The 16834-nt window shown below is 49.0% G+C and overlaps 1 protein-coding gene across 4 annotated transcripts in view; it reads right to left on the bottom strand.

The window, feature by feature from the left end:
- The window catches only part of LOC115124410 (F-BAR and double SH3 domains protein 2-like), a 124297-nt gene that overhangs the window by 73355 nt on the left and 34108 nt on the right, over nucleotides 1–16834 (bottom strand). For all 4 annotated transcript variants that reach the window (XM_065024250.1, XM_065024247.1, XM_065024248.1 and 1 more), the window contains exons 4-6: nucleotides 3008–3087; nucleotides 2767–2911; nucleotides 2356–2489 (exon numbers count right to left, since the gene is read on the bottom strand). In XM_065024250.1, the coding sequence (XP_064880322.1) occupies nucleotides 2356–2489; nucleotides 2767–2911; nucleotides 3008–3087 (359 nt within the window). The remainder of the gene's footprint in view (nucleotides 1–2355; nucleotides 2490–2766; nucleotides 2912–3007; nucleotides 3088–16834) is intronic.

The following is a 16834-nucleotide window of genomic DNA, read 5'->3' as shown; positions in this document are numbered from 1 at the left end:
CTGAGTGTGGTTGGGTTAGGGTTGGGAGTGGTTGGGTTAGGGTTGAGAGGTAGGTCTGAGTGTGGTTGGGTTAGGGTTGAGAGTGGTTGGGTTAAGGTTGAGAGGTAGGTCTGAGTGTGGTTGGGTTAGGGTTGAGAGGTAGGTCTGAGTGTGGTTGGGTTAGGGTGTGGTTGGGTTAGGGTTGAGAGGAAGGTCTGAGTGGTAGGTCTGAGTGTGGTTGGGTTAGGGTTGAGAGGTAGGTCTGAGTGTGGTTGGGTTAGGGTGTGGTTGGGTTAGGGTTGAGAGGTAGGTCTGAGTGTGGTTGGGTTAGGGTGTGGTTGGGTTAGGGGTTGAGAGATAGGTCTGAGTGTGGTTGGGTTAGGGTTGAGAGGTAGGTCTGAGAGGTAGGTCTGAGTGTGGTTGGGTTAGGGTTGAGAGGTAGGTCTGAGTGTGGTTGGGTTAGGGTTGAGAGGTAGGTCTGAGTGTGGTTGGGTTAGGGTGTGGTTGGGTTAGGGTTGAGAGATAGGTCTGAGTGTGGTTGGGTTAGGGTTGAGAGGTAGGTCTGAGTGTGGTTGGGTTAGGGTTGAGAGGTAGGTCTGAGTGTGGTTGGGTTAGGGTTGAGAGGTAGGTCTGAGTGTGGTTGGGTTAGGGTTGAGAGGTAGGTCTGAGTGTGGTTGGGTTAGGGTTGAGAGGTAGGTCTGAGTGTGGTTGGGTTAGGGTTGAGAGGTAGGTCTGAGTGTGGTTGGGTTAGGGTTGAGAGGTAGGTCTGAGTGTGGTTGGGTTAGGGTTGAGAGGTAGGTCTGAGTGTGGTTGGGTTAGGGTTGAGAGGTAGGTCTGAGTGTGGTTGGGTTAGGGTTGAGAGGTAGGTTTGTGTGTGGTTGGGTTAGGGTTGAGAGGTAGGTCTGAGTGTGGTTGGGTTAGGGTTGAGAGGTAGGTCTGGGATGTGGTTGGGTTAGGGTTGAGAGGTAGGTCTGAGAGGTAGGTCTGAGTGTGGTTGGGTTAGGGTTGAGAGGTAGGTCTGAGTGTGGCTGGGTTAGGGTTGAGAGGTAGGTCTGAGAGGTAGGTCTGAGTGTGGTTGGGTTAGGGTTGAGAGGTAGGTCTGAGTGTGGTTGGGTTAGGGTTGAGAGGTAGGTCTGGATTGTGGTTGGGTTATGGTTGAGAGGTAGGTCTGAGAGGTAGGTCTGAGTGTGGTTGGGTTAGGGTTGAGAGGTAGGTCTGGGTTGTGGTTGGGTTAGGGTTGAGAGGTAGGTCTGAGTGTGGTTGGGTTAGGGTTGAGAGGTAGGTCTGGGATGTGGTTGGGTTAGGGTTGAGAGGTAGGTCTGATAGGTAGGTCTGGATTGTGGTTGGGTTACGGTTGAGAGGTAGGTCTGAGTGTGGTTGGGTTAGGGTTGAGAGGTAGGTCTGAGTGTGGTTGGGTTACGGTTGAGAGGAAGGTCTGAGTGGTAGGTCTGAGTGTGGTTGGGTTAGGGTTGAGAGGTAGGTCTGGGTTGTGGTTGGGTTACGGTTGAGAGGTAGGTCTGAGTGTGGTTGGGTTAGGGTTGAGAGGTAGGTCTGAGTGTGGTTGGGTTAGGGTTGGGAGTGGTTGGGTTAGGGTTGAGAGGTAGGTCTGAGTGTGGTTGGGTTAGGGTTGGGTTAGGGTTGAGAGGTAGGTCTGAGTGTGGTTGGGTTAGGGTTGAGAGTGGTTGGGTTAAGGTTGAGAGGTAGGTCTGAGTGTGGTTGGGTTAGGGTTGAGAGGTAGGTCTGAGTGTGGTTGGGTTAGGGTTGAGAGGTAGGTCTGAGTGTGGTTGGGTTAGGGTGTGGTTGGGTTAGGGGTTGAGAGGTAGGTCTGAGTGTGGTTGTGTTAGGGTGTGGTTGGGTTAGGGTTGAGAGATAGGTCTGAGTGTGGTTGGGTTAGGGTTGAGAGGTAGGTCTGAGAGGTAGGTCTGAGTGTGGTTGGGTTAGGGTTGAGAGGTAGGTCTGAGTGTGGTTGGGTTAGGGTTGAGAGGTAGGTCTGAGTGTGGTTGGGTTAGGGTTGAGAGGTAGGTCTGAGTGTGGTTGGGTTAGGGTTGAGAGGTAGGTCTGAGTGTGGTTGGGTTAGGGTTGAGAGGTAGGTCTGAGTGTGGTTGGGTTAGGTTTGAGAGGTAGGTCTGTGTGTGGTTGGGTTAGGGTTGAGAGGTAGGTCTGAGTGTGGTTGGGTTAGGGTTGAGAGGTAGGTCTGAGTGTGGTTGGGTTAGGGTTGAGAGGTAGGACTGAGTGTGGTTGGGTTAGAGTTGAGAGGTAGGTCTGTGTGTGGTTGGGTTAGGGTTGAGAGGTAGGTCTGAGTGTGGTTGGGTTAGGGTTGAGAGGTAGGACTGAGTGTGGTTGGGTTAGAGTTGAGAGGTAGGTCTGTCCACCTACTTGGCCTCGATGTCAGCCTTCTCTCGAATGGCCTGAGCCACCTGTTCTGAGTCGTAGTATTTCTTCTTGGCTTTGGCCAGGTCCTTCACAGAGTCCTGCAGCTCCACCTGGATACGATTCAACTGTTCTATACTCTACACACAGCACAGAGAGACAGCAGTCACACACACACTTTATAGTCTACACACAGCACAGAGAGACAGCAGTCACACACACACATTATAGTTTCTACACCTGCATTGCTTGCTGTTTGAGGTTTTAGGCTGGGTTTCTGTACAGCACTTTGTGACATCAGCTGATGTGAGAAGGGCTTTATAAATAAATACATTTGATTGATTTAGTCTACACACAGAGGGACAGCGGTTACACATAGAAATAGTATATTAGATTAGGACACACACACACACACACCTTGTTGAGCTGCTGTTCCTTGTATAGCCGTACAGTTTTAGCAGGATCTGAGATCTCATTCTTGTAGTTGTCACACACGTTGATGCGAGACTGAGTCACCTGTACTGTCCCTTTCAGATAGGACCGCCACACAGCATACACATTCCTACACACAGTTTACGCAAGATGAAGACGGCTAGCCAATCAAGAACAGTGTCATGTTGTGGTCGAAGCTGATAGCAGAGGCCTGTCCTCTACTCACCTGTAGTCTGTGCCTTGGTCCTCTGGTTTGATGCCTGGCCAATCCCTCTTCAGGTACTGACTGGCCAGCTTCTGCAGAGCCTGTATAGATCAACAACAACAGAGAGAGGAGAGAGTGCAGACAAATTAGATTACTGTTCTACTGTATAGTGTGATATGGATTAATGTTCTCCTGTATAGTGTCAGTCTGATATAGGTTACTGTTCTCCTGTATAGTGTCAGGGTGATATAGGTTACTGTTCTCCTGTATAGTGTCAGTCTGATATAGGTTACTGTTCTCCTGTATAGTGTCAGTCTGATATAGGTTACTGTTCTCCTGTATAGTGTCAGTCTGATATAGGTTACTGTTCTCCTGTATAGTGTCAGTCTGATATAGGTTACTGTTCTCCTGTATAGTGTGATATGGATTACTCTTCTCCTGTATAGTGTCAGTCTGATATAGGTTACTGTTCTCCTGTATAGTGTCCGTCTGATATAGGTTACTGTTCTCCTGTATAGTGATATGGATTACTCTTCTCCTGTATAGTGTCAGTCTGATATAGGTTACTGTTCTCCTGCATAGTGTCCGTCTGATATAGGTTACTGTTCTACTGTATAGTGTGATATGGATTACTCTTCTCCTGTATAGTGTCAGTCTGATATAGGTTACTGTTCTCCTGTATAGTGTCAGTCTGATATAGGTTACTGTTCTCCTGTATAGTGTCAGTCTGATATAGGTTACTGTTCTCCTGCATAGTGTCCGTCTGATATAGGTTACTGTTCTCCTGTATAGTGTGATATGGATTACTCTTCTCCTGTATAGTGTCAGTCTGATATAGGTTACTGTTCTCCTGTATAGTGTCAGTCTGATATAGGTAACTGTTCTCCTGTATAGTGTGATATAGGTTACTGTTCTCCTGTATAGTGTCAGTCTGATATAGGTTACTGTTCTCCTGTATAGTGTCAGTCTGATATAGGTTACTGTTCTCCTGTATAGTGTGATATAGGTTACTCTTCTCCTGTATAGTGTCAGTCTGATATAGGTAACTGTTCTCCTGTATAGTGTGATATAGGTTACTCTTCTCCTGTATAGTGTCAGTCTGATATAGGTTACTGTTCTCCTGTATAGTGTCAGTCTGATATAGGTTACTGTTCTCCTGTATAGTGTCAGTCTGATATAGGTTACTGTTCTACTGTATAGTGTGATATGGATTACTCTTCTCCTGTATAGTGTCAGTCTGATATAGGTTACTGTTCTCCTGTATAGTGTCAGTCTGATATAGGTTACTGTTCTCCTGTATAGTGTTCGTCTGATATAGGTTACTCTTCTCCTGTATAGTGTCCGTCTGATATAGGTTACTGTTCTCCTGTATAGTGTCAGTCTGATATAGGTTACTCTTCTCCTGTATAGTGTCCGTCTGATATAGGTTACTGTTCTCCTGTATAGTGTCCGTCTGATATAGGTTACTCTTCTCCTGTATAGTGTCCGTCTGATATAGGTTACTGTTCTCCTGTATAGTGTCAGTCTGATATAGGTTACTGTTCTCCTGTATAGTGTCCGTCTGATATAGGTTACTCTTCTCCTGTATAGTGTCAGTCTGATATAGGTTACTGTTCTCCTGTATAGTGTACGTCTGATATAGGTTACTGTTCTACTGTATAGTGTGATATGGATTACTCTTCTCCTGTATAGTGTCAGTCTGATATAGGTTACTGTTCTCCTGTATAGTGTCAGTCTGATATAGGTTACTGTTCTCCTGTATAGTGTGATATGGATTACTCTTCTCCTGTATAGTGTCAGTCTGATATAGGTTACTGTTCTCCTGTATAGTGTCAGTCTGATATAGGTTACTGTTCTCCTGTATAGTGTCAGTCTGATATAGGTTACTGTTATCCTGTATAGTGTCTGTCTGATATAGGTTACTGTTCTCCTGTATAGTGTGATATGGATTACTCTTCTCCTGTATAGTGTCAGTCTGATATAGGTTACTGTTCTCCTGTATAGTGTCCGTCTGATATAGGTTACTGTTCTCCTGTATAGTGTCAGTCTGATATAGGTTACTGTTCTCCTGTATAGTGTCCGTCTGATATAGGTTACTGTTATCCTGTATAGTGTCAGTCTGATATAGGTTACTGTTCTCCTGTATAGTGTCAGTCTGATATAGGTTACTGTTCTCCTGTATAGTGTCAGTCTGATATAGGTTACTGTTCTCCTGTATAGTGTCAGTCTGATATAGGTTACTGTTCTCCTGTATAGTGTCAGTCTGATATAGGTTACTGTTCTACTGTATAGTGTGATATGGATTACTCTTCTCCTGTATAGTGTCAGTCTGATATAGGTTACTGTTCTCCTGTATAGTGTCAGTCTGATATAGGTTACTGTTCTCCTGTATAGTGTCAGTCTGATATAGGTTACTGTTCTCCTGTATAGTGTCAGTCTGATATAGGTTACTGTTCTCCTGTATAGTGTCAGTCTGATATAGGTTACTGTTCTCCTGTATAGTGTCAGTCTGATATAGGTTACTGTTCTCCTGTATAGTGTCAGTCTGATATAGGTTACTGTTCTCCTGTATAGTGTACGTCTGATATAGGTTACTGTTCTACTGTATAGTGTGATATGGATTACTCTTCTCCTGTATAGTGTCAGTCTGATATAGGTTACTGTTCTCCTGTATAGTGTCAGTCTGATATAGGTTACTGTTCTCCTGTATAGTGTACGTCTGATATAGGTTACTGTTCTCCTGTATAGTGTACGTCTGATAAAGGTTACTGTTCTACTGTATAGTGTGATATGGATTACTCTTCTCCTGTATAGTGTCAGTCTGATATAGTTTACTGTTCTCCTGTATAGTGTCAGTCTGATATAGGTTACTGTTCTACTGTATAGTGTGATATGGATTACTCTTCTCCTGTATAGTGTCAGTCTGATATAGGTTACTGTTCTCCTGTATAGTGTCAGTCTGATATAGGTTACTGTTCTCCTGTATAGTGTACGTCTGATATAGGTTACTGTTCTCCTGTATAGTGTGATATGGATTACTCTTCTCCTGTATAGTGTCAGTCTGATATAGGTTACTGTTCTCCTGTATAGTGTCAGTCTGATATAGGTTACTGTTCTCCTGTATAGTGTCAGTCTGATATAGGTTACTGTTCTCCTGTATAGTGTCAGTCTGATATAGGTTACTGTTCTCCTGCATAGTGTGATATGGATTACTCTTCTCCTGTATAGTGTCAGTCTGATATAGGTTACTGTTCTCCTGTATAGTGTCCGTCTGATATAGGTTACTGTTCTCCTGTATAGTGTCAGTCTGATATAGGTTACTGTTCTCCTGTATAGTGTCCGTCTGATATAGGTTACAGTTCTCCTGTATAGTGTCAGTCTGATATAGGTTACTGTTCTCCTGTATAGTGTCAGTGTGATATAGGTTACTGTTCTCCTGTATAGTGTCTTTTGGAGAGAGAGTGTTCTCCTTTATAGTGTCTGTTGGAGAGAGAGTGTTCTCCTTTATAGTGTCTGTTGGAGAGAGAGTGTTCTCCTGTATAGTGTCTGTTGGAGAGAGAGTGCTCTCCTGTATAGTGTCTGTTGGAGAGAGAGTGTTCTCCTGTATAGTGTCTGTTGGAGAGAGAGTGTTCTCCTGTATAGTGTCTGTTGGAGAGAGAGTGTTCTCCTGTATAGTGTCTGTTGGAGAGAGAGTGTTCTCCTGTATAGTGTCTGTTGGAGAGAGAGTGTTCTCCTGTATAGTGTGATATAGGTTACTGTTGTCCTCTATAGTGTCAGTCTGATATAGGTTACTGCTCTCCTGTATAGTGTGATATAGGTTACTGTTGTCCTCTATAGTGTCAGTCTGATATAGGTTACTGCTCTCTTGTATAGTGTGATATAGGTTACTGCTCTCCTGTATAGTGTGATATAGGTTACTGCTCTCCTGACAACAGAAAACACTCATTAATAAAACAGCAACAACAACAAACCGCTGGTTCCAATCAGGACAACTAGAGCTTTAAGGCACCTTGATGATGTCCTCCCCTCTCAAGCCCCTCTCTCCCTCAAGCCCCTCTCTCCCTCAAGCCCCTCTCTCTCTCAAGCCCCTCTCTCTCTCAAGCCCCTCTCTCTCTCAAGCCCCTCTCTCCCTCAAGCCCCTCTCTCCCTCAAGCCCCCTCTCTCTCTCAAGCCCCTCTCTCCCTCAAGCCCCTCTCTCCCTCAAGCCCCTCTCTCTCAAGCCCCTCTCTCCCTCAAGCCCCTCTCTCAAGCCCCTCTCTCCCTCAAGCCCCTCTCTCTCTCAAGCCCCTCTCTCTCAAGCCCCTCTCTCCCTCAAGCCCCCTCTCCCTCAAGCCCCTCTCTCCCTCAAGCCCTCTCTCAAGCCCTCCTCTCTCCTCTCTCTCAAGCCCTCTCTCTCAAGCCCCTCTCTCCCTCAAGCCCCTCTCTCCTCTCTCTCTCAAGCCCCTCTCTCCTCAAGCACCTCTCTCTCGCAAGCCCCTCTCTCCCTCAAGCCCCTCTCTCCTCTCTCCCTCAAGCCCCTCTCTCCTCTCAAGCCCCTCTCTCCCTCTCTCCCTCAAGCCCCTCTCTCCTCAAGCCCCTCTCCTCTCTCCCTCAAGCCCCTCTCTCCTCCCTCTCTCAAGCCCCTCTCTCCTCTCTCTCAAGCCCCTCTCTCCTCTCTCCCTCAAGCCCCTCCCTCTCTCCTCTCTCCTCAAGCCCCTCTCTCCTCTCTCCTCAAGCCCCTCTCTCCTCTCTCTCCCTCAAGCCCCTCCTCTCCCTCAAGCCCCTCTCTCAAGCCCCTTTCTCCCTCAAGCCCCTCTCTCCTCTCTCTCTCAAGCCACTCTCTCCTCTCTCCCTCAAGCCCCTCTCTCCTCTCTCCCTCAAGCCCCTCTCCTCTCTCTCTCAAGCCCCTCTCTCCCTCAAGCCCCTCTCTCCTCTCTCCCTCAAGCCCCTCTCTCCTCTCTCTCTACCTCTCCCCTCTCCCATTTCTCAATTTCTCTCTTCTCTATAGCACAAATGGCAAATGAGGCCACAAACATGTATCCACTATCCTCATGTGATTGCTTCAAACCTCCAGCACTGCCCGTGGTTTTAGGGGAGTGTTGGCCTGGGGAGAAAGCTCCATCCTGGGGGACCACTGACCCCTCTAACTCCCCACCATGGGACACACATGGCACAGATATGACCAATGACAGCATCACAGCTGTAATAGAAAAACAATACCATACTGTAGGCACTGACACACACACACCACCACCACCACCACCTAACCAAAACAGTCAGAGCAGAGTGGGTGGTGCTGAAGGAAAGGGCTGAGAGGTTAAACTGACACAGTCAAGTGGCCTCTCCTCTCTCTGCCTCTGACATCATTAAAGGGGCGGGGGGCTGCAATATATATTCACTTTGTATGTTGTCTACCTCACTTGCTTTGGCAATGTTAACACATGTTTCCCATGCCAATAAAGCCCATTGAATTGAATTGAGAGAGAGAGGCATTCAACAGCTCTTAATGGTGCAGTGATCTTCTATTTACCTACCTCCACCCCCCGCTAAATCCCCCTCCACCCCCCGCTAAATCCCCCTCCACTCCCGCTAAATCCCCCTCCACCCCCGCTAAATCCCCCTCCACCGCCTTTTCCTCCCCGTCCGCCTCCTCTTCCTCCCGCTCCGCCTCCTCTTTCTGTTCTTCCAACTCCCCCTCTTCTTTCACCTCAAAGTAGAGGCTCAAAATAACTCAGACTACGCACCCCGTCACCTCCGGCATGCACGCAAACATGCACACGGGCAGAAAGAGAGAGAAAAAGAGCAGGGGAAGAGAAACGCCCATATCCCACAGGCATGCAACCTCTCATCAAATCTTTCTCTGCTCATACTCTCAATCTCTCTCTCAGGATGGCTTGAAACACACAGAGAGATAAGGAGAGAGGAGAGAGAGGAAGCAAGGAGAGAGAGAGAAGAGGAGAGAGAGGAAGCAAGGAGAGAGAGAGAGGGAGAGAGAGAGGAAGAGAGGAGAGAGAGGAAGCAAGGAGAGAGAGAGAAGAGGAGAGAGAGGAAGCAAGGAGAGAGAGAGAGGGAGAGAGAGAGGAAGAGAGGAGAGAGAGAGAAGGAGAGAGAGGAAGCAAGGAGAGAGAGAGAAGAGGAGTGAGAGGGAGTGCTGACAGGTCAGATTACTAGCGTCTGGTGGCATGACCCTGCTCCCAAAATGAAACACCTTCTCTTCATCTCCCCATCCTTCTCACCATCCCTCCCTCCCTCAAGGGCCCTCCCTCCCTATAGGCCTAACCTGTGAAATTTGACCTTAACCAATGGAGAGGTTACTAAGTGATGGAAGGTGGTGACAGGCCGTCCCACAGGCAGAGGCGGGTCTAGTCTGCCCTCTCCTGCTGATTGGTTGACTAAACAACAAATGTGGTCATGTCATACTTCTCTTTGGTTCGATCTTCTCCGTACCAGACCAGGACGGCCGCGTCTTGTCAGTCACAGACCAGGACCGTGTCTAGTCAGTCACAGACCAGGACCGTGTCTAGTCAGTACCAGACCAGGACCGTGTCTAGTCAGTACCAGACCAGGACCGTGTCTAGTCAGTCACAGACCAGGACCGTGTCTAGTCATTTAACATTACATTTAAGTCATTTAGCAGACGCTCTTATCCAGAGCGACTTACAAATTGTCAGTCACAGACCAGGACCGTGTCTAGTCAGTCACAGACCAGGACCGTGTCTAGTCAGTCACAGACCAGGACCGTGTCTAGTCAGTACCAGACCAGGACCGTGTCTAGTCAGTACCAGACCAGGACCGTGTCTAGTCAGTCACAGACCAGGACCGTGTCTAGTCAGTCACAGACCAGGACCGTGTCTAGTCAGTACCAGACCAGGACCGTGTCTAGTCAGTCACAGACCAGGACCGTGTCTAGTCAGTACCAGACCAGGACCGTGTCTAGTCAGTACCAGACCAGGACCGTGTCTAGTCAGTCACAGACCAGGACCGTGTCTAGTCAGTCACAGACCAGGACCGTGTCTAGTCAGTCACAGACCAGGACCGTGTCTAGTCAGTACCAGACCAGGACGGCCGCGTCTTGTCAGTGCCAGACCAGGACCGTGTCTAGTCAGTCACAGACCAGGACCGTGTCTAGTCAGTCACAGACCAGGACCGTGTCTAGTCAGTCACAGACCAGGACCGTGTCTTGTCAGTACAGTACCAGGACCGTGTTTTGTCAGGACCAGACCAGGACCGTGTCTCGTCAGTACAGTACCAGGACCGTGTCTTGTCAGTACAGTACCAGACCAGGACGGCCGCGTCTTGTCAGGACCAGACCAGGACCGTGTCTTGTCAGGACCAGACCAGGACCGTGTCTTGTCAGGACCAGACCAGGACCGTGTCTCGTCAGTACAGTACCAGACCAGGACCGTGTTTTGTCAGGACCAGACCAGGACCGTGTTTTGTCAGGACCAGACCAGGACCGTGTCTTGTCAGTACAGTACCAGGACCGTGTCTTGTCAGTACCAGACCAGGACCGTGTCTTGTCAGTACAGTACCAGACCAGGACCGTGTCTTGTCAGTACAGTACCAGACCAGGACCGTGTCTTGTCAGTACAGTACCAGGACCGTGTTTTGTCAGGACCAGACCAGGACCGTGTCTCGTCAGTACAGTACCAGGACCGTGTCTTGTCAGTACAGTACCAGACCAGGACGGCCGCGTCTTGTCAGGACCAGACCAGGACCGTGTCTTGTCAGGACCAGACCAGGACCGTGTCTTGTCAGTACCAGACCAGGACCGTGTCTTGTCAGTACAGTACCAGACCAGGACCGTGTCTTGTCAGTACAGTACCAGACCAGGACCGTGTCTTGTCAGTACAGTACCAGGACCGTGTCTTGTCAGTACAGTACCAGGACCGTGTCTTGTCAGTACAGTACCAGACCAGGACGGCCGCGTCTTGTCAGGACCAGACCAGGACCGTGTCTTGTCAGGACCAGACCAGGACCGTGTCTCGTCAGGACCAGACCAGGACCGTGTCTTGTCAGGACCAGACCAGGACCGTGTCTCGTCAGTACAGTACCAGACCAGGACCGTGTTTTGTCAGGACCAGACCAGGACCGTGTCTAGTCAGTCACAGACCAGGACCGTGTCTAGTCAGTCACAGACCAGGACCGTGTCTAGTCAGTACCAGACCAGGACGGCCGCGTCTTGTCAGTGCCAGACCAGGACCGTGTCTAGTCAGTCACAGACCAGGACCGTGTCTAGTCAGTCACAGACCAGGACCGTGTCTAGTCAGTCACAGACCAGGACCGTGTCTTGTCAGTACAGTACCAGGACCGTGTTTTGTCAGGACCAGACCAGGACCGTGTCTCGTCAGTACAGTACCAGGACCGTGTCTTGTCAGTACAGTACCAGACCAGGACGGCCGCGTCTTGTCAGGACCAGACCAGGACCGTGTCTCGTCAGTACAGTACCAGACCAGGACCGTGTTTTGTCAGGACCAGACCAGGACCGTGTTTTGTCAGGACCAGACCAGGACCGTGTCTTGTCAGTACAGTACCAGGACCGTGTCTTGTCAGTACCAGACCAGGACCGTGTCTTGTCAGTACAGTACCAGACCAGGACCGTGTCTTGTCAGTACAGTACCAGGACCGTGTTTTGTCAGGACCAGACCAGGACCGTGTCTCGTCAGTACAGTACCAGGACCGTGTCTTGTCAGTACAGTACCAGACCAGGACGGCCGCGTCTTGTCAGGACCAGACCAGGACCGTGTCTTGTCAGGACCAGACCAGGACCGTGTCTTGTCAGGACCAGACCAGGACCGTGTCTCGTCAGTACAGTACCAGACCAGGACCGTGTTTTGTCAGGACCAGACCAGGACCGTGTTTTGTCAGTACAGTACCAGACCAGGACCGTGTCTTGTCCGTACAGTACCAGGACCGTGTCTTGTCAGTACCAGACCAGGACCGTGTCTTGTCAGTACAGTACCAGACCAGGACCGTGTCTTGTCAGTACAGTACCAGACCAGGACCGTGTCTTGTCAGTACAGTACCAGACCAGGACCGTGTCTTGTCAGTACAATACCAGGACCGTGTCTTGTCAGGACCAGACCAGGACCGTGTCTTGTCAGTACAGTACCAGGACCGTGTCTTGTCAGTACAGTACAGTACCAGGACCGTGTCTAGTCAGGACCAGACCAGGACCGTGTCTTGTCAGTACAGTACCAGGACCGTGTCTTGTCAGTACAGTACCAGGACCGTGTCTAGTCAGGACCAGACCAGGACCGTGTCTTGTCAGTACAGTACCAGGAACGTGTCTTGTCAGTACAGTACCAGGACCGTGTCTTGTCAGTACAGTACCAGGACCGTGTCTTGTCAGTACAGTACCAGGACCGTGTCTTGTCAGTACAGTACCAGACCAGGACCGTGTCTTGTCAGTACAGTACCAGACCAGGACCGTGTCTTGTCAGTACAGTACCAGACCAGGACCGTGTCTTGTCAGTACAGTACCAGACCAGGACCGTGTCTAGTCAGTACAGTACCAGACCAGGACCATGTCTTGTCAGTACAGTACCAGACCAGGACCGTGTCTAGTCAGTTCAGTAACAGACCAGGACCGTGTTTTGTCAGTACAGTACCAGGACCGTGTCTTGTCAGTACAGTACCAGACCAGGACAGTGTCTTGTCAGTACAGTACCAGGACCGTGTCTTGTCAGTACCAGACCAGGAATGTGTCTTGTCAGTACAGTACCAGGACCGTGTCTTGTCAGTACCAGACCAGGACCGTGTCTTGTCAGTACAGTACCAGGACCGTGTCTTGTCAGTACAGTACCAGGACCGTGTCTTGTCAGTACCAGACCAGGACCGTGTCTTGTCAGGACCAGACCAGGACCGTGTCTTGTCAGGACCAGACCAGGACCGTGTCTTGTCAGGACCAGACCAGGACCGTGTCTTGTCAGTACAGTACCAGACCAGGACCGTGTCTTGTCAGTACAGTACCAGGACCGTGTCTTGTCAGGACCAGACCAGGACCGTGTCTTGTCAGTACAGTACCGTGTCTTGTCAGTACAGTACCAGACCAGGACTGTGTCTTGTCAGTACAGTACCAGACCAGGACCGTGTTTTGTCAGGACCAGACCAGGACCGTGTTTTGTCAGGACCAGAACAGGACCGTGTCTTGTCAGTACCAGACCAGGACCGTGTTTTGTCAGGACCAGAACAGGACCGTATCTTGTCAGTACCAGACCAGGACCGTATCTTGTCAGTACCAGACCAGGACCGTGTTTTGTCAGGACCAGACCAGGACCGTGTTTTGTCAGGACCAGACCAGGACCGTGTCTTGTCAGTACATTACCAGACCAGGACCGTGTCTTGTCAGTACCAGACCAGGACCGTATCTTGTCAGGACCAGACCAGGACCGTATCTTGTCAGTACCAGACCAGGACTGTGTCTTGTCAGTACAGTACAGTACCAGGACCGTGTCTTGTCAGTACAGTACCAGGACCGTGTCTTGTCAGTACCAGACCAGGACCGTGTCTTGTCGGTCCTTGTCTCATCGCGCACCAGCGACTCCTGTGGCGGGCCGGGCGCAGTGCGCGCTAACCAAGGTGGCCAGGTACACGGTGTTTCCTCCGACACATTGGTGCGGCTGGCTTCCGGGTTGGATGCGCGCTGTGTTAAGAAGCAGTGCGGCTTGGTTGGGTTGTGTATCGGAGGACGCATGACTTCCAACCTTCGTCTCTCCCGAGCCCGTACGGGAGTTGTAGCGATGAGACAAGATAGTAGCTACTACAACAATTGGATACCACGAAAAAGGGGAGAAGAAGGGGTAGTCAGCCAAAGGAGGAGAGAAAAAAGACGAAGAGCACATTTTCTCTCTGCACGCACGCATGCACACACACCTTTGTGTTGCACCATAGCTGTGCTTCTAGAAGCGACCAGAGAGAGTTGAGTTGCTGAACCACATCAGGAACACTGAATTGGCCAGGGGAGAGGGTGACACGTGAATGTGAAAAGTATGTATGGTATATTTGTGTGTGTGAGTGAGGTGTCACTTGCGTCATCTGCTCAAAGACACACAGCAATTATGCAAATGAGCCGGACAGGGGAGGAGAGGTGGAGGAGGGAGGGATGAGAGAATGAGAGAGGAGGGGGGGGCGGGCAGAGGAGCTGCAGTGCAGATTCCAGACTGACTAATTGTTCTCTAGACATGCAAGAGAGATGCTGCAACACAAACACCCTACACTACACACACTAATACAGACACACACACACACCCTACACTACACACACTAATACAGACACACACACACACACACACAAACACCCTACACTACACACACACACAAACACTCTACACTACACACACTAGCAAACACACACACACACACCCTACACTACACACACTAATACAGACACACACACAAACACCCTACACTACACACACTAATACACACACACACCCTACACTACACACACTAATACACACACACACACACACTAATACAGACACACACCCTACACTACACACACTAATACAGACACAAACACCCTACACTACACACACACACACAAACACTAATACAGACACACACAAACACCCTACACGACACACACACAACTACTACTACTACTACTTGTAATGATAAATTATTTAGAATTGATGATGCCAAGAGTGCAAAGCTGTCATCAAGGCAAAGGGTGTCTACTTTGAAGAATCTCAAATATATATATGATTTGTTTAATACTTGTTTGGTTACTACATGACTCCATATATGTACCAGGACCCCCCGACTTTTTCCACATTTTGTTATGTTACAGCCTTATTCTAAAATTGTAAGATTTTCTGGTAATCCATTTGAAATATTTGTATTTTCTCAATCTACACACAATACCCCATAATGACAAAAGTGAAAACAGTTAAAGACTTTTAGCAAATGTATCAAAAATAAAACAAAAATACCTTATTTACATAAGTATTCAGACCCTTTGCTATGAGACTCAAAATAGAGCTCAGGTGCATCCTGTTTCCATTTCTACAACTTGATTGGAGTCCACCTGTGGAAATTCATTTGATTGGACATGATTTGGAAAGGCACACACCTGTCTATATAAGGTCTAGCATGTTGACAGTGAATGTCAGAGGAAAAACCAAGCCATGAGGTGGAAGGAATTGTCCCTAGAGCTCAGAGACATGATTGTGTCGACGCACAGATCTGGGGAAGGATAGCAGTTTTTTTTTACAGCATTGAAGGTTCCCAAGAACCACCAAGACTCCTCCTAGAGCTGGCCGCCCGGCCAAACTGAGCAATTGGGGGAGAAGGGACTTGGTCAGGGAGGTGACCAAGAACACACCAAGACTCCTCCTAGAGCTGGCCCCCCGGCCAAACTGAGCAATTGGGGGAGAAGGGACTTGGTCAGGGAGGTGACCAAGAACACACCAAGACTCCTCCTAGAGCTGGCCCCCTGGCCAAACTGAGCAATTGGGGGAGAAGGGACTTGGTCAGGGAGGTGACCAAGAACACACCAAGACTCCTCCTAGAGCTGGCCGCCCGGCCAAACTGAGCAATTGGGGGAGAAGGGACTTGGTCAGGGAGGTGACCAAGAACACACCAAGACTCCTCCTAGAGCTGGCCCCGGCCAAACTGAGCAATTGGGGAGAAGGGACTTGGTCAGGGAGGTGACCAAGAACACACCAAGACTCCTCCTAGAGCTGGCCCCCCGGCCAAACTGAGCAATTGGGGGAGAAGGGACTTGGTCAGGGAGGTGACCAAGAACACACCAAGACTCCTCCTAGAGCTGGCCCCCCGGCCAAACTGAGCAATTGGGGGAGAAGGGACTTGGTCAGGGAGGTGACCAAGAACCCGTTGGTCACTCTGACAGAGCTCCAGAGGTCCTCTGTGGAGATGGGAGAACCTTCCAGAAGGACAACTATCTCTGCAGCACTCCACCAATCAGGCCTTTATGATAGAGTGGCCAGACGGAAGCCACTACTCAGTAAAATGCACATGACCGCCTGTTTGGAGTTTGCCAAAAGGCACCTGAAGGACCATCAGACCATGAGAAACAAGATTCTCTGGTCTGATGAGACCAAGATTAACCTCTTTGGCCTGAATGTCAAGCGTCACGTCTGGAGGAAACCTGGCACCATCCCTACAGTGAAGCATGGTGGTGGCAGCTTTCTTTAAAGAAGGCAAATTTGGCAACGATTGGGCGCCAGTATCGCTGTCCAAAATGATGTAGACGTTGGAGTTTGATTTTGTCTACCTGGGATCTGTAGCCCTTTAAGCAGGAATTCTTTGACCAGACTCTGGATCTTCTCATTCTCTTTAATACTGGTAAGTACCAGATTTTCTTCTCACAAAGATCTAGTCTGTAGTTCAAGGCTTCTCTCAGAAACACGTTCTCTTCCTTAAGTTCTTTAATGTCCGTTTCAGTAGTATTGACTTCGGACTTTGGCTTGCTTTTTTCTTTCTCCATTGTCGCTGCTTTTTCGTCACTCATCTCGAGACTCGCCTTCAACTCGGTTATGTCTTTACGGAATAGTTCAAGTATACCCAATTCATGGACTTCAGCCAAGTCATTTTCAACACTTACCGTTGAAGATAGTAAAAATCATAAATTTGTCTGTGTCAGTCGAGGAGCCTCGTTTTCTTTTGGGGATTGGTTCTCCATGCTTACTCTCTGACATGTTTTGGTGTTGTCTATGTCAGTAATATTGGTAGAAAAATGTCTCTAGCCTTATCATTTGTTTTGTGTTGTTATCCAGATTGAAGGTTATTGCCCACCAGTATATGAAGTGCTAATTTTTAGTCAGATTTACAGATATTGAATTAGGTTGCCGCCTTAAAGCATTCCGCACCGGTCTTCAGTCCGCCATCGTTCCTCCTCTGCCT

The sequence above is a fragment of the Oncorhynchus nerka genome, linkage group LG11 (assembly GCF_034236695.1).
Source record: "Oncorhynchus nerka isolate Pitt River linkage group LG11, Oner_Uvic_2.0, whole genome shotgun sequence".
In the NCBI taxonomy this organism is placed as follows: domain Eukaryota; kingdom Metazoa; phylum Chordata; class Actinopteri; order Salmoniformes; family Salmonidae; genus Oncorhynchus; species Oncorhynchus nerka.
This window is presented reverse-complemented; position numbering and strand designations above follow the sequence as displayed.